General features: G+C 49.6%; 8 protein-coding genes across 8 annotated transcripts; 5 read left to right on the top strand and 3 right to left on the bottom strand.

The window, feature by feature from the left end:
* Positions 1-1,442: 1,442 nt before the first annotated feature.
* On the top strand, positions 1,443-2,942 carry UHO2_05262 (uncharacterized protein; the record flags this gene model as incomplete). The annotated part of the gene is made up of 2 exons (XM_041556264.1): positions 1,443-1,952; positions 1,992-2,942. 2 exons carry the CDS (start codon positions 1,443-1,445, stop codon positions 2,940-2,942), a joined length of 1,461 nt encoding a protein of 486 aa, XP_041412198.1.
* A 1,659-nt stretch (positions 2,943-4,601) lies between these two features.
* UHO2_05261 (uncharacterized protein) lies at positions 4,602-4,922 on the top strand (the record flags this gene model as incomplete). The annotated part of the gene is made up of 1 exon (XM_041556263.1): positions 4,602-4,922. One exon carries the CDS (start codon positions 4,602-4,604, stop codon positions 4,920-4,922), a length of 321 nt encoding a protein of 106 aa, XP_041412197.1.
* Positions 4,923-6,272: 1,350 nt separating this feature from the next.
* UHO2_05260 (uncharacterized protein) lies at positions 6,273-8,939 on the bottom strand (the record flags this gene model as incomplete). The annotated part of the gene is made up of 1 exon (XM_041556262.1): positions 6,273-8,939. The coding sequence occupies one exon, from the start codon at positions 8,937-8,939 to the stop codon at positions 6,273-6,275; it is 2,667 nt and encodes an 888-aa protein (XP_041412196.1).
* Positions 8,940-9,507: 568 nt separating this feature from the next.
* On the bottom strand, positions 9,508-12,693 carry UHO2_05259 (uncharacterized protein; the record flags this gene model as incomplete). The annotated part of the gene is made up of 1 exon (XM_041556261.1): positions 9,508-12,693. One exon carries the CDS (start codon positions 12,691-12,693, stop codon positions 9,508-9,510), a length of 3,186 nt encoding a protein of 1,061 aa, XP_041412195.1.
* Positions 12,694-13,902: 1,209 nt separating this feature from the next.
* UHO2_05258 (uncharacterized protein) lies at positions 13,903-14,766 on the top strand (the record flags this gene model as incomplete). Its single annotated transcript, XM_041556260.1, has 2 exons — positions 13,903-14,110; positions 14,456-14,766. 2 exons carry the CDS (start codon positions 13,903-13,905, stop codon positions 14,764-14,766), a joined length of 519 nt encoding a protein of 172 aa, XP_041412194.1.
* Positions 14,767-17,004: 2,238 nt separating this feature from the next.
* UHO2_05257 (uncharacterized protein) lies at positions 17,005-19,240 on the top strand (the record flags this gene model as incomplete). The annotated part of the gene is made up of 6 exons (XM_041556259.1): positions 17,005-17,121; positions 17,236-17,505; positions 17,637-17,870; positions 17,925-18,149; positions 18,215-18,249; positions 18,292-19,240. The coding sequence occupies 6 exons, from the start codon at positions 17,005-17,007 to the stop codon at positions 19,238-19,240; spliced, it is 1,830 nt and encodes a 609-aa protein (XP_041412193.1).
* A 559-nt stretch (positions 19,241-19,799) lies between these two features.
* Positions 19,800-20,483, top strand: UHO2_05256 (uncharacterized protein; the record flags this gene model as incomplete). The annotated part of the gene is made up of 1 exon (XM_041556258.1): positions 19,800-20,483. One exon carries the CDS (start codon positions 19,800-19,802, stop codon positions 20,481-20,483), a length of 684 nt encoding a protein of 227 aa, XP_041412192.1.
* A 600-nt stretch (positions 20,484-21,083) lies between these two features.
* Positions 21,084-22,316, bottom strand: UHO2_05255 (uncharacterized protein; the record flags this gene model as incomplete). Its single annotated transcript, XM_041556257.1, has 1 exon — positions 21,084-22,316. The coding sequence occupies one exon, from the start codon at positions 22,314-22,316 to the stop codon at positions 21,084-21,086; it is 1,233 nt and encodes a 410-aa protein (XP_041412191.1).
* Positions 22,317-24,974: the final 2,658 nt, after the last annotated feature.

Below are 24,974 nucleotides of genomic sequence, written 5' to 3'. Positions count from 1 at the left end.
GGTGCCTCCTTGGAGACACCTGTACAATACTTGACAAAGAGGGTACTGAGAGAGCAGGAGCAGTGTGTCATGGGCCTGGATGCTCAAGAAGCAGGAGGGTCACTGGTTCATCTGGAAGGAGCACAGGTATCGAAGACCTAGTCGATACCAGTAGAGAGCATGGTTGTAGTGCAGTCTCCATGGAGACCATGGACTCCTATGGACTCACATGCAAAGGAGAACCGAGCCACATGCGAGGAGGGCCAGGCACAGCCACGAGGAGGACCAAGCTCAAGGAGCAGGCACAGCCACGAAGAGGACCAAGCTCAGATGGTTACCACTCAGGGGCTCGAGAGACAAGAGTCATAGGACACTGGCAAGCAGGTCCTGAGGAAGAGGAGCAGTGTCGAAGGAGTCGACACCAGGTCATGAGGAGGAGGAGCAGTGTCAAAGGAGTCGACACCAGGTCATGAGGAGGAGGAGCAGTGTCGAAGGAGGTGACACCACTCAAGAGGCACAGGGGTGCCAAGCAGGAGAGGCCCCTGAGCAGTACTTGATGAAGAAGGTACTCTCTGGAGAGAGAGCAGGAGCAGCATCGCTGGCGATGCTGTGAAGAGGTATATAACCATGCTTTCTCATCATCATAGGTTGAGTGGATCCTCATCCACTCTACTCACCATAACTAGTTATCACTTCAGCATAAGTATATATTAGTTTCAGTCAGCATAGCAGCAATCTATCAAGGTTGCTCCTCATCATAGTGTGTGTGTTGTATCACCACTACCTGATGTCCGAAGGCGCCCATAGCAGGTTAGTGGTCCAGATCAAGATAGAACTGAAGGCAGTAGTCCACTGCGGTCCAGGGATCACTTCAAGCATCAAGTCAACACACTGGACACTTGTGTTGATGCCACCAACCTTATCACCAACACCATCAACCTCATTATCATCAATACCCACCAACCTTATCACCAACACCATCAACCTCATTACCATCAATACCCACCAACCTTATCACCAACGTCATCAACCTCATCATCATCAACACTCACACCAGACCTTGGTGTCATCATAACCTATGCATTGATATTGATCGTGCCGAGCTACCCCTGAACGGAGTGTCCACAGAGGTCAGCCAAAACCTACGATAGTATATACAATGAACGCCACCTGCTGTCACTGTGCAACTTGATAGTCACCAAATGACTAGCTCACCGAGACAGATACTGAGACAATAGCTGTCGCACAGTTTGATAGTCACTGAGTATCTCGACAGACCGACCTGGGTTTCAGGCGCGAGACCCCTGACAATGATCACCATGATGCACACACATCACTTGCCACAGACATTCTGGCCTTTTGCCACTGAGGCCACTGCATTCATGAAGAACCTCCTGCCAAATGTTGAAAACTGGATCCTGTATCACATTTTCTACTGAAAAGACCCCCAAAAACCATTCAACATGCTCTGGACCTTTGGTTGCCTCACTTGGGTAAACATACCCCAGGCAAAATGCAAGAAGCTTGATGAACCAGCCAACCTGGTGATCTTTGTTGGATATGATGAAGAACATAAGGGGTGGAAGTTCCTGACCCCAAACCATAACCCACCAGTCTTCTGGTCAAACTTGGCCCATTTTCTACAGGACAAGTCATGGAACAATTGCACTGACACCACCCAGATTCAAGATATGGATGCTTTACATTACAACACTGGAACTGACATCAAGGATTTCAGTTACAGTGACATTGATACACATGATGAAGACCTACAACAACCCCTTGATGAAATCTACTGCCTAGCACCAGAACAAGATATGGCATTCAAAGGGGAAATCTCACCTCCTGAACTGGCAAATGACACCCTCAGACACCCGGATCCTCCTGGGCCAGCAGATACCACCCATGAACATCCAGACAACAAGCCAGATGAGGAACTTGGGTTGACTTCATTGCCCATGCCATCAAACCAGGTGTCAGACAGTTCAGCAGAACATGCATACTGATCCAAGATGCTGCCAGGCTCACCACTGCTGCTGAGGGACCTCACTCCCCATGCCCAAAACTCTGCTTTCTCCAAATACTTGTCAATACAAAATGCCCAGTACTATAATAACAAGTTTGCCACCACAGGCAAGGTGTACCCTTGGCTGCACCCAACAACACTTGCTGAACTGCTCTGTCTTCACCTGAGAGTATTTCTGCCCACAGCAGAGATACATCAGTTCCAAGAGAAACTCCAGTGCAATGGAAAACTAGCAGACATAGGACCAATTCCAGAGTATAATGCAAATGTATATACACTCATGGTCACTAATCTAAAACCATCAGTAAAGGAAGCTCTGACTGGGCCTGACCAGATCCATTGGCATGAGGCAATCAAAGCAGAAATCGATGGCCTTGAGAGTATGCATGTATGGGAGACTGTGGATTGGCCAAAGAATACAAACCTTGTTGACTCAAAACTGGTCCTGCAGGTCAAGACTGACACAAATGGCATCCCATACAAGTTCAAAGCCAGATTCTGCACATGCAGTTTCTCTCAGAAGGAGGGGATAGACTTTGACAAAATCTTCACTCCAGTGGTGCCAAGGGATGCAATTTGGACCATTCTCATGATTGCAGTGAAGTTTGATTGGGAAATGGATTCTATTGATGTCACTCAAGCATATCTTAATGCCAACCTCCATCACAATGTATATTTGAAACCACCAGAAGGTGCAGAAGTCCCAGTGGGAAAGGTGTATAAACTACTTAAGAGCTTATATGGACTGAAACAATCTGGCCAGGAATGGCACAAGGAGCTTGACACATATCTACATTGTCTTGGTTTCTTTCCCCTCCTCAATGTTCCCTGCATCTATCTAAAGGGTGTGGGTGCATCGCAAGTGATTATCACAATATACATGGATGATATGTGTCACAGGGTCAGAAGGATAGCGCAAGAGAGTGTGCCAAATTGATCAACGGCAGTCATGGGAATGTCGCACAATGGAGCAGTATATGAAGGGTGCGCAATGGATCAATATATGAAGGGAGCGCCAGATTGATCAGTGCCAAACCATCAGGGATCAACAAGATTAACCGGGCTGGCAGCACATATTAATTACAAGATCAATCAAACCCCAGGGTTCCAGATTAATCTCATGGGGATTGGTCGGAATCAGTCAGATCAGCATGCCTCAACAAGTTGGCTGATACAGTCAGAACAGCATGCCTCAAAAAGTCGGCCAATACGAGCAAGTACTAGTAGACTCAGTATCATGCAGATGGTTACTGCTCAAGGGGTGCATGCATAAAGTCACACAGGCCCAAGCACAGGGGTGACCACATGACCAAGGGGTTCGGTCATGAGGTTCAACAAGAGGCTAAAGGGATTCACAAGGCAAGGTCGAGAAGGAGCTGTGTCAAAAGGGGTCATCACACATCATCAGGCAGAAGGAGAGCATGAAGGCAAGAGGGCAGTGTTGCATAGCCCTTATGCCATGCAAATGGTAGGGGTGCAGTATCAATGGGATTGATGCCAGCAGGACAAGACAGTGTCAAACAGGGGACAAAGGCTCCTCAGGAGGAGCAGGATAGGTGTTGTGGGCAACACCAATCGAATGCATAAATACTCTCACTCTACCATAGCATACAAGTGGAGCCCCATCCACTCTTTACATACTACTTACTCTATCTACTTTACTTACTCAGTTACATACCATTGCAATAGCAGTGCTCTTGCAATGACTCTCAACATGTGTGTTGTATCACTGTTAGTCAACCACTGTAGGTGGTGTTCTTCAACACTAGCAGTCCAGTGCCCTTACTGTAGGTGGTGTTCTTCAACACTTGTGGTCCAGTCCCTTACTGTAGGTGGTGTTCTTCAACACTTGCAGTCCAGTCCCTTGCTGTAGGCAGTGTTGCTCAACACCTGTGGTCCAGTCAGTTATTGTAGGCAGTGACTCACACCTGCAGTCCAGTAACTCCCATCCTCTGTAGGTGATTAGCAAATCGCAGTCCAGATGATGTCCAAGAGCATTATCAACAGTACTATGAACACTCATACTGTAGGAGAGAGTGTTTCACTCACTCACCAACAACCAGTGTCTGTGCCATGCAACCTCTGAACAGAGTGTTCAAGGTGGTCAGTCAAGACTTACCAGGCAGCAACATTTGGTTACATTTAGGTGAAACATACTGAGTAGACCTTACTCAATCAAACTCAATTTAACACCCCAAAACTAAGTCTCTGGCGCGCGACTGCTTACAATATGCTCATTGTATCCCCATGACAGAACCAGATCAACGAGATGAAAAAGGCGATCATTGACAAATGGAAGATCACCGATAACAGACCTGCCACCAAGTTCCTCAAGATCAAGATCATGTGGGATTGAGAGAGGAGGACAATTGATCTAGATCAGCATGCTTACATAAAGGAAATCATAAGAGAGTGGATCTGGCCACATGAGAAGACATGGATGCTGATGGTTCACACCCCAATGAAAGCACCTGACAACAAGGAGACCAATGATAAACTGAAGGCCAGGTACCTGGTCCTGGTAGGAAAACTTTTATGAGTCGAAAACACTGTCTGGCTGGATATCACATACACAGTCAACACCCTGGCCTGCCACATGTCCAAACCCACCAAAGGGGCCATGCAAGTGGCCCTGCAGGTGGTGAATTACCTGAATCAAACACAAGATGAGGTCCTGAGACTTGGTGGCAAAAATGAAGACAAACCACCCATTGCTACCTACACAGACTCAAACTGGGCCTCTGACCTGAATACAAATAGGAGGAGCATGTCAGGCTCAATTGTAAAGGTTTTTGGCAGCATGGTGACCTGGAGCTCCCATGTTCAGAAATGCATCTTGGACTTGGCCAACGAAGCAGAGTACATGGCAGGATCAGCAGCCATGCATGAGGTCCTCTTCCATTGGCATCTGCTATGAGGGCTTGGCTTTGGAGACCACATGCTGATCATCTTCACAGACAACACCAGATGCATCCAAGTAGCAAAAGACCAGGCAATACATTCAAGACTCAAGCACATTGACACCAAGTATCATCTCATCTGGAACCACATCCTGGAGGGTGATATTGTCATGTGATACATTCAGACCAACTACAATGACATGGACTACCTAACAAAACCAGTGTCCCAACACCTTCTAATGCACACCCAGAAATGCCTTGGTATGATGAACCTCAACCTCCTCAGTCATTCAGTTTGTGAGGAGGGCAGTGAAATCACATGACTGCATGTTCATGCTCTAACATGACCACAAACTTCACTCAGCATTGCCACCCATCAACCCCACCAATGCTTGGCTTTCCCCACCAACACTCCTATCCTACTTGACAATGGCACACCACCATATGTGTCACTTTCCCCTATGCACACACACATCAACTGACAGCAGAGACATATATACTTCTGCTATTACTTTGTACTTAGTTCCTTTTGAATTGCTAACAATTATTGCTGCTTACTTGACCGCCTTGACTGTGCTTTTCCTCAACAGATACGAAAGCTGTAGCTGTGACACGGGTGAGATGGACGAAGAGTGAAATCACATGACCGCGTGTTCATGCTCTAACACGACCGCAAACCTCACTCAGCATCGCCACCCGTCAGCTCCCACCAACGCTCAACATCACCCATCAACGCCCCTATCTCATCCCACAACAGCACCCCCTCATACGTGTCACCTCATCTACATATGCACACATCGACTGACAGTAGAAGCATTTATATACTCATGATATTGCTTTGTACTTAGTTCTCTCTCAATATCAACGATTCGCCACCTGCTTTAACGCTTCTGACCGTGCATTCCTCAACAGACAAGGCTGGATGGGAGAGAGAGACTAAGAGAGTGAGCAAGGGTTACTATTATGCCAAGCGGCCGCGGTTGGAGCATGGAGCTTTGATAAAGCGATAAAGGCGCAGATCGAGGAACTGATTAAGATGTACGCAACGAAGAAAGGTGTCGGAGGAGCAATCATCCTGGACAAGCGAGGGAAAGCGTACTTGCCGTTGGCTCCTGCTACCATGAATAGAGGTCTGACTTCAAAAGACACGGCCTACAAGGCCAAGGTCACTATTTTCCATTATGAACAACTCGAGTAGACACACACACCATATAAAACTGATCAATCGCATCTGTCGAAGGAAACAAGAGTCTGAATACTTTTGAGATTGAAGATGTTGAAAATGAATGAAACCCCATCTGTTTTACGGACAAAGAGAGAAAGAATAGTAGGGAAAGGTAAACGGAAGCGACACAAAGCGACATTCTTCAATGCTGCTGGCCCTGCTGCTGCTGCTGCTGCTGTTGTTGCTGTTTTTTCTTCTCCTCTTCCTCTTGCTTGTGCTGCTGCTTCTGTTCTTCAGCTTGCTTCTTTTGCTGCTTCTGCTGTTCCTTCTGCTGCTGTTCGGCTTGCTTTTTCTGCTCTTCCTGCGCTTGCTTCTGCTGTTGTGCATCGGGTTGACCATAGCTTTGCGGGTGAGAGCCTGGTGCCCAAGGGTTTCCGCCGGCATGTTGCGGCTCAGGCGAACCGTTGTGAGAGGCTTGCTGATCAGCAATGTAAGGAGTTGTAGCACCAACGGCACTGGCATCACCACTAGCTTCAGCTCCAGTACCACCCCGAGCACCGTAATCCTCATGCTGATCCCCTCCCACTTCGGCAGTCGCGACTGCTTTCGTAGCACCATTACAGCCGGCCGTAGACGCAATCTGCTCCTTGACCTGATCTGGCGTCAACGCCTTCACCATCTTCTCGCCCACCACATCCTTCAGCACCACGCCAGCGCTAGACGTACTTGGAATTGGATTGGCCCTAATATAGGCGTTCGGTTGACAATCTCTACCGAGCATCGCCTTGCATTGCGAACAGACAGCTTTATCGCTAGGAGCGAATGCTCGACCCGGAGAAGATTCGTGCAGACTAGTCTGCGCTACATCGTTAAACACGTTTCCTTCAATGAGGGCCGAGATGCCAGGACCGAGATCGAAGGAGTGACCAGTGCTTCCTTCGAAGGCCGAGTTGACGACGTGCCACACTGAATCTCCACCTTGGTTGTCTGGGTTGGCGATTCGCGGTGAGCGTCCGGAACAGTGCTTCATGATGTTTCCTGAGAAGGTCACTCTGTCGCTTTTGCCGTAGCCGAGGACGGTCCAGTAATGGCTGTCGTCGCAGGTGGCAGACCATTTGGTTTGGCAGTCAAAGAAGCAGTTCGAGATAGTAACCCTACCGGCGCTATCATATCCGGTCACAATAAACTGCCTTCCGATCAGCCTAAACGTAATCCTATCGATCCAGACCAAATCGCTATCCCTAATCGTCACTCCATCTCCTCCCCAGATAAACTCCGGGTTGATTAGTTCGATTGCGAACCCCTGCAGAATGACATTCTTCTGATGCGCAATAAGCAGCCCCTTTCCCCTAATGCCAGCATTGGCGGTAATACCAATAACAGATTTGTTCGGACCCATTCTAATCGGCGTCAACCCGGCCTTGTCGTATGTAACAGCATGGAAGGGTTTATCTTTGCACCATCCTTGGCCGTTGTCGATGGCCAATTGACCTTTGGAGGGACACTTGGCGTATGAATCAGGGATGCAGCCTGCACAGTTGGTGCAAACGCCGGCGGTGGTGCGGAAGTCGTACGTTCGGTCGAGATGGATTACGCGCGGTTGCGGATCGGTTAGCAGCTTGAATAGTTCCGAAGGGGATTTGGGGATCACGGGGGGAGCCGAGCCTCCACCGGTGGCTGAGGCTGCGAAGCCGTGAGGTCTGGAGGTAAGAGCTGTGCCGGAGCCAGAGCCAGAACCAGAACCAGAACCAGAACCAGAACCAGAACCAGAACCAGAACCAGAACCAGAGCCATAGGAGGAATAGAGATCGGGGGATGAGGAAGAAGGAATGGGGGTAGAGGGCATACCGTTGTAGTAGGAGGATGCGTCGGCGCCTGTGGGGAGCAAGCCGCCTTGGTGTTTCTGACCACCCGGCTGCTGCTGACCATCACGCGTACGATGACGATGCGTAACCAAATATCCTCCACCGATACTACGCTTCCTACTGCCATATTCACCAACGAATCTCTCGTGCTGAGGCACCTCTCGGTACCTCAACCAAGGTTCATCCAAATGAGTCCCATGAACAGGATGATAGACTTTCATATCGTCGTCCAACCACTTCAGTTCTTCCCTATTCTTTTGCGTCTCTCTTTTTTTCACTCCAGCCTTCTCCTTCTCCAACTCATCCCCCGCCTTGGTCTTTCCGCCGTCAGCAAGAGGCGAACAACCAGTGCCATGTACGATCTTCAATTGCTGTTTCACCCTATCCATCGCTCTACCCACATGACCTACCCACAATTCATTTAAGACGAGATTGACCTGATCCTCACCCATCCCCTTCTGCTTGAACCAGTTTCTATAGCACTCTTCCTCACTCTCTGTCACAGGTGGCACGTGCAGTTTCTTCTGAACAGCTTTGCCGAGTAAAGTAGGATCAATATCGCTTTTCTTGGCATTCAATCCTGCTTTCTTTCCCTGCGACTGTTCAAAGTACTTCGAAACCGAACTGGGATCGATGCGGGAAGCACCACAATCCGTTCCAGCAAAACAATCGGGTTGAGGGTTATGGACATTGCCAACTAAATCAGCCGACATTGCATACAGAACGATTTGCATCTCACCAGCAGAGCTGACACAACTTTGGAGAAGTTGCGAAAGAGCCGACCGCTGGGCGGTTGTTAAGGGGACCAGGTCGGTGGCCTGGGAACAGGAGGTGTATCGGATTCCATTGTAGTGGCAAATTTGGTTGTCGATGGGGTTGTAAGATGGTTTGAGCAGGGCGGACACTTGGATTGGTTCTTTGAGCACGTTGATCGAGTTTGATGCCGAGGCGAGGGTGGAAAGGAGTGTTAGGAGAGGGGCGAATGCCCAGAGATACTGCCTCATGTTTGTAAATAGATGGGATCGCTACCAGAGCGAGCCTCTGAATGGAAGACAAAGGAAGGAGAAAAGAGACGACAAAGTATGGGGATAGGGCAAGAGGAAAGGCAGACAGCGTGGGTGAACAAGGTCTTTATACGCCTCGAGACCGACAGGGTGGGACGGGATCGTCGCGACTATCACCGTGCCTGGCTTGGTCAGGAATGTACACACACACACTACTATTATTGACAACAAGGTGGGCCATATACGGTGGCAAATGAAGGTGTCCACAAGAGCAGATGCACAACCGGACTGACGCTCATCATCGAGAGTCGATAAAAAGGTGGGGTCAAGTAAGGACTTGATATGTCGACAACCCGCCCACTTTGCGTTGATATCCATTCAAGACAAAGAAGCGTCGCAACCCGGCGACCCGAAACGACACGCCCCCTGAAGTGGCTATGCCATAGCTCATCCCCTTTGAAAACAGGAACAGCCTTCATCAGTACTCACTTTTGGCGTTCTCCCCACCACAGGCACAACTCATCCAAATGGTCACAAGACACGATTCGCACCGAAAAGGCGAGCAACTCTACATAGAAGCCCTAACAAGCGCCTCCCAAAGCTCGATCTGGCTACCAAGTACCAGGATGGCGTCAGCCTGAACTTTGACGTCTTGCAATTCGGACAGTGCTTCCGTCCTGGCTCTAGTCCAGCTGGATTTGGCTTTGTCGCGCTCGACAGCGGCGATTTGGGATTGTAGTGCTGTGAGGTCTGATTGGAGCATGTGCTGGGTACGTGTGCTCTTTTGCACTGCCGTCTTACTGTGTGCTAGCTGCGTTTCGAGGGTGGTTGTGTTGCATTGGGATAGAGCGAGGGCTGAGCGTAAGCAATCCAGCTCTGCCAAAGCTGACGAGAGATGCGTCTGCAGTTCTGATGCATCTTTCTCTTGAGCTGCGTCCGAGTTGTTGGCCTGCATATCCCTCTCGTGTTCGGTGGGTGTAGGAGGAGCAAGAGGAGAGGCGGTGTGTTGGTCGCCAACCATATCGTCCAAGCCGATCCTAGCAACTGCTGAAACTAACTCATCCAAATACTTGTCGTCGTCCGTGAGCAACATCGTACTTGGACTTTTCCCAATTCCATCTCCCCCGTCCCCTTGCATCTCTTTCTTCCGCTCCTGTATTTTCTCTTCTCCTTGCGCATTCGAACCCGAGGAAGAGGGGTTGAAGTTTAGAGTTGCAAAATGCGCTTCCATCCCGAGAGATTCGCGGAGGGCCTTTTTCAACCTCATCCTTGTCTTTGCTGACATTCCTGCCGAGCGTGGACACTTGCATGGCGACGTTGAGGTTGAGGTCGAGGTGGTGGTGGGGATGGGGGTTGAGGGGATGGGGGTTGAGGGGATGGGGGTTGAGGGGATGGAAGGGACGTTTCTGTACCCCGCAACTCCAACACCGCCGCCGCGACGGATGGGGGTCTCTGCTACCTCTGTTCTGCGAAGTAATGTAGAAGCTGCGGCGGCTCGAAGCGAGGGGCTTGCGCAGGATGTGTCTTGCTCTCTTTCCTGCTCTGCTTGAAGCTGGGTAGCGTTGGTGCGGGCGAGTGCGCTAGGTGGTGTGTCTAGATACCCCACCTGTGCAGCGGATGAGAGAAGCATGCTCGTATCGGAAACAGGCGAGGAATTGGCGAGATCCAAAGCCATCAGATCAACGCTAACATCACCGAAAGTTGGGTCTAGATCTTGGCTTGCCTCGCTCCTTGCTCTAACCCCCGGTTCCGGCTTTTGGTGAAGGAGGTCGTGAACATCGAGATTAGCCTTACCAGCAACGACTTTTAAGCTGGCGAGAAGATTTGCGTCGATTTCACTAGCCGATACCTCCCCTGCCGCTGCTGTTGCAGTCGGGAGGTGCTTTTCCAGCGGCGAAACAGCCTCTTTCTCGGTGCAAGGAAAGAGCAAAAGCGAAGACTTGATAGGTGATCGAGACCCGCTGCTTACCATGCCCGCTGCTGCTGCTTCTGCTGCTGCTGTTGGTGGTTGAGGCTTCCCCGGTGTACTCTGCGCTGCTTTCTTCTGCAACGCTCCGAGCCTGGTGCTTGCCGACTGCGACCTGCCTAAGCTGCTTACTATCTCGGAAGACGAACCGGCCACACCTCGGGCACTCGCCAAGGAACAAGTAGAACCGGAAGAAGACAGAAGGACCGCACTCCACCGCTTCTTGGCCTTAATCAAGGCCTCGGGAGTACTTATCGGTTGATGAGCTGCCACTTTTGTAGACTGCAGAGCAAGGATCGACGGATGGATCGGGTTGGCAGAAATGATAGAAGACTTTATCCCAAGCCCCTGTTTGGCCGTTTGATTGTCTGTGCCCGATGCCTGCTGTTGACTACGAGACCGAAGTGTAGAGAGACAAGTTTTCGTTGGCGAAGCTGGTGGTGGAGTTGCGGCGGGATCTTCTGCGATAGCGACTTGGCTCGCCTTTGGTGGGTGGCAAGAAGATTGTGTAATGGCGAGTGCAAGGCTTGATCGCGGTCGAGATTGTGCGTTGAAGCCTGGTCCCATGCTGTGTCGCTTGGATGCAAGACCGACTGGCTTGGCGGGGTTGTGGGAGAGGTTCTCCTTCTCACCGGCTTGAGCGAGGGTGACGCTGTTGCTCGAGGATCGTCGGTGTGGTCTCATCCCTACCCTTGCACTTGCCGAGCTGCTGCCAATGCTAGGGATCCTGGACCCACTTGCCGCCGTTGTTGCGGCGGAGGAAGGGAGGGTCTTTGATGCCTCCTCTGCTGCTACGAGCGGTTTGGTTCGGATGGGCGAAACATGGAGCGCCTCCCCCTCGTTCTCCTCTTCCTCCTGCTCATCTTCTTGGTCGCTCTCAGAGCCAGAGCCTTGCTCCGCATCAGACATGCCACTCAACAACAACCCCTGCGGCCGTTCATGCAACAAGGTCTTCGCCGGCACTTGTCTCGCCTTTGGTTTGGGCAAGGTGGCAATCTTGGGCCTTTGCACGGTAGCAACTGATCTTGAGGAAGCACCGCTTATGGTCCTATTACGACTTGCGATCCTCGTTTCTGCCGGTGACGCTCCTCTCCGACTGCTAGTGCTGCTGGTGTTGGGGGAGATGGACGCATGAACCTCACCCACAGCATCAGACCTAGCGACCTTCCTGGCAACCTTGGACATGGATGGAGAAGCGGCCATCTTGACCAAGCCTCCCAAGCCACCGTTCCATGCGGTACGGGCAGAAGGAGGACCAGGCAACTTGGACCTATTGACACCAGCCATCGCGGTTGCATTCTTACACGCTCCACCCTGCGTCTTAGGGAGTAGCGCACCAAAATCACTGACGCATGCCATCGAGACCATTTCTTCCACCGGTCGTTTCCCGAGTGATGAAGCGGCTCTCCTTTCTTCGGGACTGGTGGATGCATTCCGCCTGCGGGGCAGGGTTGAGCTGTCTAGTGCAGTTGAGTTGGTTCGATTCCTAGCGCTGTTACTGAGGGAAGGAATACTGCTGGCTGCAGTTCGAATGATGGGTCGAGCGAGTTTGCTGTCCTGCGAAACCGAAGAGGAGATTGGTTGCATGTCTACACTCGTCTCTCCTGCTAGTGGTGCTGCTGGTTTGCAAGCGAGTTTAGACGCTTTATGCTGCACCAAAGCTGCGCGGAAAGAGAACTTGGGTGAGCATAGACCGCTGAATCCAGAGCCGATCTTGGACTGTGTTTGTGCGGCTGCTTTGCGCTTTGGCGAGGAGGAGAGCGGGGTGTCATTCGAACGAGCCGACATGGCGAGCTTTTTGTCTATGCTAGCCTAGGCCCATGTGTGGCAGCGAGGCATAGGAGATGGTAGAATGTCGTCAAGAGCAGAGCCTCTGAAATCGACACCTCTTTCTGCGCCAGACCAACACATCAACACATCAACACATCAACACGTCAACGCGTCAACACGTCAACGCGTCAACGCGTCAACGCGTCAACACATTAACACACGCGACAGACACGCGTCGCCTTTCAACGCCGAGTTATCGCCCTTTTATCGCCCGTAACAACGCGTGAAAATTAGTTGAATTTAGATGTGCCGGTCCAGAGGCCACAGTCAGGCACTCTTTACAGTCGGGTGATCTAAGTAAAAGGACTTTTTTGGTTTTATCAGGTGTGAGAAGCTACGAACATAGTGTATATATACCTTAACAGCTGGCCATGCTCACTCTTCGATTCGCATCTCGCTCCACGTCGCCACCCGTCAACTCCCACCAACCCCCACCAACGCTCAACACCACCCACCAACGTCCCCTATCCCACTCAGTAACAACACGCAGCCACACGTGCCACGTCACCCATTCACACACACAGAGACCAACGTAGAAGCATATATAGTTCACGATATCACTTTGTACTTAGCTTCTCGAAATACAACGATTTTGACCGCTCGCTATCTCGAACTCACTGTGTTTCTCAACACTTTTATCGCCCGTAACAACGCGTGAAAAATTGACCGAAAAGGAGGCTGAGAAATTGAGCGGAAAAAGAAAGGAATGTTAAATTGTCTTACCCGAGTGAGCGTCGGTCACTCGCCCCTTGGCTCTCGCTAGTGAAATCACATGACTGCGTGTTCATGCTCTAACACAACTGCAAACTTCACTTGACATTGCCACTTGTCAACTCCCACCAATGCTTGGTTTTCCCCACCAAGACTCCCATCCCACTTGACAATGGCACACCCTCATATGTGTCACTTTCTTCTACACATGCACATGCCAACCAACAGCAGAGGCATATATACTTCTGCTATTGCTTTGTACTTAGTTCCTTTCAAATGCTAATGATTTTTGCCTCTCACTTGACCACCCTGATTGTGCTTTCCTTAACAGATTAAGAATCTGAACACTCTGCTGTAGGAACACTGCCTCGCCTCACCATGCTGTCTGATCCATATCCTTGCCTGCCTCTGCCACCCAAAGAAAGAACCCACCTCTGCCAAGCCTGATGAACCAGCATGCCCCCACAAACCCATGATCCAGATGCTGAGAGCAGTGATCTGTCTGACAAACCACACAAGGAAAGAGCTCCCACTGCACCACACAGGCAAATGCTGATTTGCATGGAAACCCCTTTATGCTACAATTCCAATGACAATGATGACAGTGATGAAACCCAATATAACATTGACACCATCTCTGAACTCAACCCTGAAGTGCTCAGGGGTATGCTCATCAAACTAACCAAATGCAACAAAGTGAAGAACTCCAATGCATACAAGAAACCCTCTCATCACTCCAATTTCCACCAATGACTCTCTTGCACCCATGATGCCCTAAAAGAAGCCCCCAAGCTCATGACCAAAAACTGGTATGCCTGGAACCCCTGCTTCAGGGGCATCCTGTCCAACTGGCCTGTGGCTATGAAGCACCTTGACAGAACCATGACCACTGAACACAAGAAATATGACTGTGCCCTGGATGGCTAACTCTGCACTATCCTTCAAAGTAGTGCCCTACTCACCAGAAATGACAATGTCAATTACCTCTTCATATGACCCACCAACTCAGAACCCTGGAAACTACATGATCTCTACTGCAGGCTCATGATGGACCTCACAAAGATGGAAAAGATCACCAAGTTGACCCTGCTCAATGAAGTTGGGAGAATCTGCATGTTCCAAGCAAACATCTGGAAACTCATTGCCAATATCAATGAACATTGGGCCAAAGCCGAGTCTATGGGTCATGCCCTTCCTGAGATCCTCAAGGTCAAAACACTTATCTGTCAGAGGTCGCATGCCCAAAACCTGATATCTGTAATAGAACCGTGTCTATTACAAATTCTGTCGAGATATGTGACAATGATTGTGGTATTATGATTTTTGGCAAGATATGTAGTAGAAATGTCTCTATTACTTTTTTCACTCAAAGATGCAGTAGTGGTTTTGCTATTGCAGGTTTCGACTAACCACTGTGGACACTCCATCCAGAGGTGGCTCAGCATGATCAATAACTAATATGAACTGGTACTAACACCAAGGTCTGGTGTGGTTAAGATTGTTGTTGTCACCAACACAAGTGTCCAGTGTGTCAACTGAGTGCTTGAGGTGATCCCCAGACCACAGTGGACAACTGCCTTTGGTTCTATCATTATCTGGACTGCAGGTTTCAATGAACCACCTTCAGATGTCAGGGAGCAGTGATACAACACATGTGCTATGATGGAAGCAATCTTATTGAGATTTCAACTTGCTGACTGAATACTAATGTATACTTATGTGTAAGCTATAACTAGTAATGAAAGGTGTAGAGTGGATGGAGATCCACTCATCCACCTATGATGAGAAGGTATGATTATATACATCTTTACAGTGTTGCCTGCAACACTGCTCTGGCTCTCTCTCCAGAGAGTACCCTCTTCATCAAGTCCTACTTGTCCTGTGACATCGCTTCTGTCCTTTCTGAGCTGGGTGTTGACCTCTTTGACACTGCTCTTCCTCCTCATGACCTATATGCCAGTGTCCTTGACACAGCTCTCCTTCCTCCTAACCAGCAACTGTTTTCCTGACTCCTGTCTTGTGAACCCCTGAGTGGTGACTGTCAGGGGTCTCGCGCCTGAAACCCAGATCGGTCTGTCGAGGTACTTGGTGATTATCAAACTGTGCAACAGCTATTGTCTCAGTATCAGTCTCAATGAGTTAGTCATTCAGCGACTATCAAGTTGTGCAATGACAGTGGGTGGTGTTTGTTGTATATACTATTGTAGGTTTTGGCTGACCTCTGTGGACACTCTGTTCAGGGGTAGCTCAGCACGACCAATTTCAATATGTAGGTTATGATGACACCAAGGTCTGGTGTGAGTGTTGATGATGAAGAGGTTGATGGTGTTGGTGATAACCACTCAGGGGCTCAAGAGACAAGAGTCAAAGGAACCGTCACTGGTCAAAGGAGAAGGAGCAGTGTGTCAGGGGTCTCGCGCCTGAAACCCAGGTCGGTCTGTCGAGATACTCAGTGACTATCAAACTGTGTGACAGCTATTGTCTCAGTATCAGTGACTATCAAGTTGTGCAGTGACAGCAGGTGGCATTCGTTGTATATGCTATCGTAGGTTTCGGCTGACCTCTGTGGACACTCCATTCAGGGGTAGCTCAGCACGATCAATATCAATGCTTCGGTTATGATGACACCAAGGTCTGGTGTGAGGGTTGATGATGATGAGGTTGATGACATTGGTGATAAGGTTGGTGAGTGTTGATGATAATGAGGTTGATGGTGCTGGTGATAAGGTTGGTGGCATCAACACGAGTGTCCAGTGTGTTGACTTTGATGCTTGAAGTGATCCCCGGACTGCAGTGGACTACTGCCTTCGGTTCTATCTTGATCCGGACTGCTAACCTGCTATGGGGTGCCTACAGATGTCAGGTAGTGGTGATACAACACACACACTACGATGAGGAGCAACCTTGATAGATTGCTGCTATGCTGACTGTAACTAATGAGTACTTATGTTTCTAAAGTATTGACTAGTTGTATGGTGAGTAGAGTGGATGAGGATCCACTCGGCCTATGATGATGAGAAAGCATGGTTATATACCTCTTCACAGCTTCGCCAGCGATGCTGCTCCTGCTCTCTCTCCAGAGAGTACCTTCTTCATCAAGTACTGCTCAGGGGCCTCTCCTGCTTGGCACCCCTGTGCCTCTTGAGTGGTGTCGCCTCCTTCGACACTGCTCCTCCTCCTCATGACCTGGTGTCGACTCCTTCGACACTGCTCCTCTTCCTCAGGACCTGCTTGCCAGTGTCCTATGACTCTTGTCTCTCAAGCCCCTGAGTGGTAACCATCTGAGCTTGGTCCTCTTTGTGGCTGTGCCTGCTCCTTGAGCTTGGTCCTCCTTGTGGCTGTGCCTGGCCCTCCTCGCATGTGGCTCGGTTCTCCTTTGCATGTGAGTCCATAGGAGTCCATGGTCTCCATGGAGACTGCACTACGACCATGCTCTCTACTGGTATCGACTAGGTCTTCGATACCTGTGCTCCTTCCATATGAACCAGTGACCCTCCTGCTTCTTGAGCATCCAGGCCCATGACACTCTGCACTGCACTCTTCAAATGACAGGACAGCATGACCACCCAAATGGATCACAGAACTGGCGACCTCAAGTCTGTGCAGGCGAACCTGGCTGATGGAGAAGTAAAGAATGAGGAGGCTTACCAATGGGGTAAACCTGGGCCCAACAGTGTATGATGTTGCTATCATTGCAACATGGAGAATCACATCTCCAGATATTGCCCAAGGAAAACCCAGGGAGACATGACTGCCATGGCCCCCACCTCAACCCAGATGACCACATAGGATATGTGGTGTACCATTGCTTCTGCCCACCATGTCTCCCTGGATCAACAACCAAATAACTGGATTGTAGACTCCAGGGCAACAGATCATGTCACAAATGATAAATCAAATCTTAGTTCATCCCTCCCCTGCACTGGCTTTGTGAAGACCACTAGTGGAACAAAGATTTGTATTGTGGCTGTGGGTCAGGCCATGCTCAGAGTGAATGGCCATAAAGTACTACTAGACAATATACTTTATGTCCCAGACTCTAATGCAAAGCTGATCTTGGTAAAGGCATTAACAAATAATGGTGCATGTGTGATGTTCAGCTCCAAATACATAACCATAGAGCTGTCAGCTGATGAAACAGTCATCAGCAAACTCAACCCTCAGACAAGGCACTATGAAATGAATGCCAGGACTGTGTGGTCAGCAAGTCAACTAAAGCCCAGATGGGACATGGGAGTGGTACACATGCTAAAGACCCCCTAGAATTGATACACATCGATCTTGCCATGCACTGGTCAATGAAGACTGAGGTCACATGCTTGCTAGTCACAATTGATGATGCCTCTAGCTTTACATATGTGAAACCACTCCAGACAAAATCAGATGCACTGCAAGTCTTAAAAGAGTGGATTCAATATGCTGAGGTACAGATGGGCCATAAGCTCAAAACCCTTTGCTCAGACAATGGGGGTGAATAGGTCTCAGCAGTGGCTATCAGTTGGCAGAATGATGCTGGTTTCCAGTGGCAAAAGACATCGCCATACACCAGCAAACAAAATGGTAAGGCTGAGCACACAATCAGAACAATCAGGGAGATGATGATCACCATGATGCACATGCATCACCTGCCACAGATGTTCTGGCCTTTTGCTGCCAAGGCCACCACATTCATGAAAAACCTTCTGCCAAATGTCGAAAATTGGGTACCATACCATGTTTTCTACAGGAGGGATCCCCACAAACCATTTAACATGCTCTGGACCTTCAGTTGCCTTGCATGGGTCAACATACCCAGGGCAAAGTGTAAGAAGTTGGAGGAGCTGGCCAACCTGACAATCTTGTCAGATATGATGAGGAACACAAGGGATGGAAGTTCCTATCCCCAAATCATAATCTGCTGGTCTTTTGGTCCAACTCAGCATGTTTCCTCCAAAACAGGTCATGGAATGACTGCACAGACATGACCCAGATCCAAGACATGGATGCCCTGCACTACAGCCCTGGGGCTGACACTACTGACCTCAGCTATGATGATGTCAACATGCATGACAAAGAACTCCAACAACCTTTGGATGATGTCTACTGCCCAACACAGGAGCAAGATATGTTTTCCAGGGGAGAAACAACACCCCCTGAACTGGCAGATACCACCCTCGACCACCTGGATGGCATGACAGACATGGAACCTGTTTTGACCACATTGACCATACCCTCAAATCAAGCATCTGACAGTACAGTAGAAAATGGATACCAATTGGAAATGTCATCAGCCTCACCACCCCCAATCAGAGACCTTGCATGCCACACTCAAGACTCCACTTTCTCCAAGTACTCATCAATACAAAATGTGCAATATTATCACAACAAGTTTGCCACAATGTGTGAGATGTACCCATGGCTACATCTGACAACACTCACTAAACTGCTCTGCATTTACCCAAGAATGTTCCTGCCGGCTGCCAAGATGCACCAATTCCAGGAGAAGCTCCAGCACCATGGCAAACTAGCAAATATCAGACCCATTCTGGAGTATAACACCAATGTATATCACAATGCAAATGTATATACATTTTTGGTCATGAATCTAAAGCCATCAGTGAAAGAAGCATTAACTGGACCCAATCAGATCCATTGGTGTGAGGCAATCAAGGCAGAAATGGATGGTCTTGAGAGCATGCATATCTGGGAGACTGTGGACTGGCCCAAAGACATGAACCTCATGGACTCCAAACTTGTCCTACAGGTCAAGACTGATGCAAGCAATGTTCCATATAAGTTCAAGGCTAGATTTTGAGTGCAAGGCTTCTCTCAGAGGGAGGGGATTGATTTCAATGAGATCTTTGCCCCAGTGGTGCCCAGGGATGTGATAAGGACCATTCTCACAATTGCAGCAAAGTTCAACTGGGAAATAGATTCTGTGGATGTTACACAAGCCTACCTCAAAACCGATCTACATCATGACATCTATTTGAAACCACCAGAGGGTGTGGAAGTCCCAGTGGGGAAGGTGTACAAGCTTGTTAAAAGTCTGTATGGCCTGAAGCAATCTGGTTGAGAATGGCACAAGGTGCTTGATGCACATCTATGTCATCTGGGTTTCTTTCCCCTCCTCAACATTCCCTGTGTCTATCTAAAGGGTATGGGTACATCCCAAGTGATCATTGCAGTATATGTGGATGATATGCTTATTGTATTGCCACAACAAAACCAGATCAACAAGATGAAAAAGGCAATCATTGACAAATGAAAAATCACCAATAACAGACCTGCCACCAAGTTCCTCAAGATCAAGATCATGCAGGATAGGGAGGAGGACAATCAACCTGGATCAGCATGCTTATATCAAGGAAATCATGAGGGAGTGGATCCAGCTGCATGAGAAGACATGGACACCAATGGTCCACACCCCAATGAAGGCACCCAACAACAAAGAGACTGATGATGAACTGAAGGCCAGGTACCCAGTCCTGGTGGGAAAGCTTTTATGGATCTCAAACACTGTCTGGCTGGACATCACATTTGCAGTCAACACCCTGGCCCACCACATGTCCAAACCCACCAAAGGGGCCATGCAAGCAGCTCTGCAGGTGGTGAAATATCTGAATCAAATGCATGATGAAGTCCTGAGACTTGGTGGCAAGAATGAAAATGAACCACCCATCACCATCTACATGGACTCAAACTGGGCCTCCAATCTGAATACATATAGGAGGAGTACATCAGGCTCAATTGTAAAGGTGTTTGGCAGCATGGTGACCTGGAGCTCCCATGTCCAGAAATGTGTCTCAGATTTGGCCATCAAAGCAGAGTACATGGCAGGATTGGCAGCCATGCATGAGGTCCTCTTCCATTGGCATCTGCTACAAGGGCTTGGTGATATTGTCATGCAATACATTAAGACTGACTACAACAATGTGGACTACCTAACAAAACCAGTGTCCCAACACCTCCTAATGTGCACCCAGAAATGTCTTGGTATGATGGAACTCAACCCCCTCGACCACTCAGTTTGCGAGAAGGGCAGTGAAAACACATGACTGTGTGTTCATGCTCTAACACAACTGCAAACTTCACTTGACATTGCCACTCATCAACTCCCACCAACACTTGGTTTTCCCCACCAAGACTCCCATCCCACTTGACAATGGCACACCCTCATATGTGTCACTTTCTTCTACATGTGCACATGCCAACCAACAGTGGAGGCATATATACTTCTGCTATTGCTTTGTACTTAGTTCCTTTTGAATGCTAATGATTTTTGCCTCTCGCTTGACCGCCCTGATTGTGCTTTCCTTAACATCACTGCTAGTAAACCTATGTGACTTCTAGTCCGATCTCACACTGGCGCCAGCTTCGCTCACCCGATCCCGTACCTGACAGCCTCAGCATCCCTGTACTGTATCATACAGGTATACACAGAAGGCTGCAAGGCATATATATACATTCCTATCATCTTGTGCTTAGTTGATGATGATTATCGCAATCGATACTTGTGATCAATGGCATTTGCCGCATGTGCTTCAACACTGCTCCTCATACGGCACTTGTTCTTGTGTAGCACTGGACTGCTTCGATTGCCATGATTCTATGGAAATGGTTGATATCGATGATGGGCGAGGTGGGATGTGAGAAGGTTAGCACCACCAGCCGTACTCATTACAGACCCACTCGACATCCTCCCCCTCTTGCTTATCCGCATACCAAGCAAGCGCAGGCAAACTAGCTCCACTTCCTTGCCTCTCGACAACCACTCCTCCTTTCAACTTGTCTTGGTACCCTTGCACTTTCTCCCCCGCTTTCAACTTCTGATCGTCGTCCTCACTCAGCTCGACACCGAGGGAAGCAAGGTCTAGGTTCCATGCGAGGCATTTCTTCATCCCGAATTGCCTCGCCTGGCCTCTAATCGCACCGATCAAGACCTGGAATGCTTGTGGCGAGGAGAATCTGAAGCGGAGGATGGAAATTTTGCGCTCGATATGGTCGAAGATGCATACCGCATACGATTCATCCCCTTTGCCAGAGGTGGAAGGGAGGTATAAGCCAAAGTGTTTCGGTTTAGGAGCGGATTCGGGTAGGAGGGTGGTAGCGTAGAAGCTGGATCGCTTTATGAGCCATCGCCAGGAAGTAGCTTCTGGATCATCTAGACAGAATCTTATCTTGCCATCTCCCGGGGAGGAAGGGGTTTGAAGCTGGGAGAGGAGGAATTCTCGATCCATCCTACCAACCTCTCGCAATTCTTCCGGCTCTAACCACTTTGCACCCTCCGGCAAGCGCATCGGGCTATCGCCTTCCGAAAGAGGTGGCCATTCAACGTGTCGATTGCCGACAACTTGCCAGCCGAACTTCTTATAGTATTCCCCTACATCACTGTACAAAAAACTCAAAGTTGCATTGCTACCATACCGACGATCCTCACCCAACTCTCCTTTTCGCTCATCTAAGCCTTCAACCAAGTCGCCCGGCCGCGCTGCCCGCTTCGGTTTCAAAATCTCTCGTAAAAGAGTCATCATCTGCCCCGCATACCCCATCCTCCTTTTCCCCTCAGGTACAAAAACACTGCAGACACTATATCCCCACCCGCTCTCCACTCGCCCCTTGCCTGGACGCTTGAAGAGGATGGGGCGACGATAAGTCTCGCAAGCAGAAAGAAAATCCTGAGTGGTAGTATTGTCCGCGGGGACAAGGACCCAACGTTGACGACGGTTGCGAGAGAAATCGGTGCCGTCGAGAACGCTTTTCTCGCGCGTTATGAACTGGTCTTCAGTTAGGAGGGGAGCTCCCCATTCCAGATGTTCGCGTTTGGTAGCGATCAGGTCTTGGGCCGGGGTGGCTGGGACCAGGAGGTAGCCTGAGAGCGCGGCGGTCATGTTGGTTGGATGTCAATATGCATTAGGGATGGGTGAGGGAGAGGAGAGAAGGCAAGCAAGGAAGAAGGCAAGCAAGGAAGAAGACCAAGTCATCGAGTGATCCGAGCATGACCGAATGATTGCAAATTGGTGGTTGGTGTATCTCGTGATGCACCATGTTCAGGTTCGGATTCGTCGGTTGCGTCGGACACAACGGTCGGGGACGTGAGTTGGAGCATTCATGGAAAGGTACAGGCGACCTTGCTTTTTTTGTCAAGTTGCCAGTATTGCCGCCTACACCAAAGTCAAGGAGACCTGGCTCCGCTGAGACAGGTGTGAAGGCACCAAAGCCAGGTGACATTGGGTCGTACCGTCAAGTCGAGGTTGAATCCAGAAGGCATCGGCTGTGCTACCAACCCGATTTCGACTCTGACGTCTGCAATAGCGCTGCAAGCTGAGACCTGCCCGATTTCAGTGCTGTCACGATACTGGCGTGTGGCGACCAGGCTGACCACATTTCCCACCATTCCAAGCATCCGACACTCGGTACCACTTTGCCGTGCTAGCCCACCTGACCCGATCCGTGCCTTCCATATCTCGTCGTGACCACACCTTTGCGAACGGAAGAAGGATCGCCGAAGCTTGAGAACAGGCTTGATTTGGCGGGTATGAGAAAGGCGGTAATCGACAGCCCAAGTTCTTCCTCCGATTACAATGAGCTAATTAGAGCCATTGTATGGAGGAATACAAAGCTGAGTCTGCCAAGAAATTTGGCGCAAGTCGGTTGCGCATAGCAAGGTTCGAATTCGGTCAAACTGGGAAAACAAAACGCGGAACAGAGGCTTCCGTTGACGCCATGCGCGGTATTCTCTCTGACTGCACCTCGCCCGTGACTGACTGACTGACTGTCCTTTTCCCTCTTTTGGACAGGCGAGGTTTGGAGGCTGAAGATTGGATCGCCTGTCTCTTCCTAGTGTTTAGGCGAGATGGATGACACACACCAGATAGCCATCTTCCTCAGCCATCCAAGAAGAGTCGGTATTGTCGCCGTTTTATCAACTCGCTTGTCGCTGTCTCGATAAGCGTGTTCGAGTAACTTATCTCGTATCGATGCTGGGAAAACTTTTGAGAAGACCAACGCGCGGCCGCAATCATAGGTGTTGATGGACCGGAGGTCAGGAGGTTGTGCGCGTGTTTGCCTCGCTCCCTTCTGTAGAGTGCAAAGACTTTGCTTGTCTTTTCGCAGGCGAGCGGGGATAAGCTGGCGCAGGCAGGAGATGAGCCAAGAACAGAGGATGCCTTCGGCAGAGATCCAGCCGATGGTCGCGTTGGAATGCGTCGCCTTCTTTTCCACCACTTTGCTTTTTCCGTTGTCGTACAAGGGTGGGAAGAAGGAGAAAGCGGGGCAGAAGACGAGTAGAAGCTGTCGGGAGATTTTGATTCGTTTTGGTGTGCATGAAAAGAAGAAGTTTCTTGGCCAAAGTTTCCGATTTTTGGTCGTGGGAAAGGAGAGAGGTTCATCGCACCTTTCAGAGACCGCTCTAGACCATTACTGCAATCTAGCTGCAAATGCATCAAGTCACGGGATGATAACTTAGCAGACCCATGTTCCACGAGTGCGGAAGGTAGTATTCCGCGCGTTCATCACCTACTCCTCTCTTTGTCTCCCACCACATCATTGACTGATTGTGGGTAGGTCGTGCTAGTTCCTAACTCGTCCGATCGACTCTGTCACTGTATCAGTCTGAATCCGGTCAGCCTTGATTAGCATGCAGGAACGACAAGAAGCATGTCGACTTCTGATAGGCTGATTGACTTTGATCCAACCAGAACGTCGCCATACCATCAAGACGATGAGTGGTTTCCATGCCATCGGCGCCATCGTGAGGCGTGCGCCATTTTGAATGATTCGGTCGGCCACTCGATACACCATGGCTGTGTCAACGCCTTTGTCGCCAAATGTCGCTAGCCTGGAAGGTGAGAATGAGAGCTGCTTGTCCAGATTACCGGTCGATGAGTGGAAGCTATTGAATGAACCGAAGCAGTGTTCTAACGGCGACCGCCGACGGGACAGAGAGCGGAATGGCAGGATACTGCTGGTGTCGCTGAAGTACCCCGCACTTGCGCTCGCAATCTAACCATCTCGCTTAGCTATCATCCCGAATAAAAAGGGAAGGACAGAGTTGGCTGATTATGGTGGGAAATTTATGCCTCACGAGCTTGCTTGCATTACCCCTCGCTTGCGTGGGTTACTATATGCTGGATTGCCATCCTTGCCCGTGACTGCGGTGTCATCGTCTCTGCAGAATCAAAAACCCGATGGTCTGATGGTTTTCAAGAAGAAATAGATGGTTATGCTTTGGTGTTTACCAGCTGCCTGATGATTTACGCTATCTAAAGGAAAAGATAACGATGCTGGCACTCGCTGTTGGACGAGCTTGCTCCCGGTGAGCACCTAGTCAAGAGACCGAGCCAGTCGAACAAGGCACTGTCGAAGTGAAGAAGCAGAGACTTGCAAAAGAATACCCGAGAAGCCGTCGGCGAATGGGATGAATGGAAAAGAGAAGAGAGAATAAGAATCAGAATTGCTGAGAGCAACGATAGAATTTCTGGGTCTCTACCACCGGTCAACTGAGTCGAGACAGGCTTGACAAGGCCCGAGACCTTGAATCTTAGCTC

Source organism: Ustilago hordei, assembly GCF_900519145.1.
Source record: "Ustilago hordei strain Uho2 genome assembly, contig: UHO2_contig_12, whole genome shotgun sequence".
Taxonomy (NCBI): Eukaryota; Fungi; Basidiomycota; class Ustilaginomycetes; order Ustilaginales; family Ustilaginaceae; genus Ustilago; species Ustilago hordei.
Note: the sequence above shows the minus strand (reverse complement) of the source record. Positions and strands in the feature narration are given on the sequence as shown.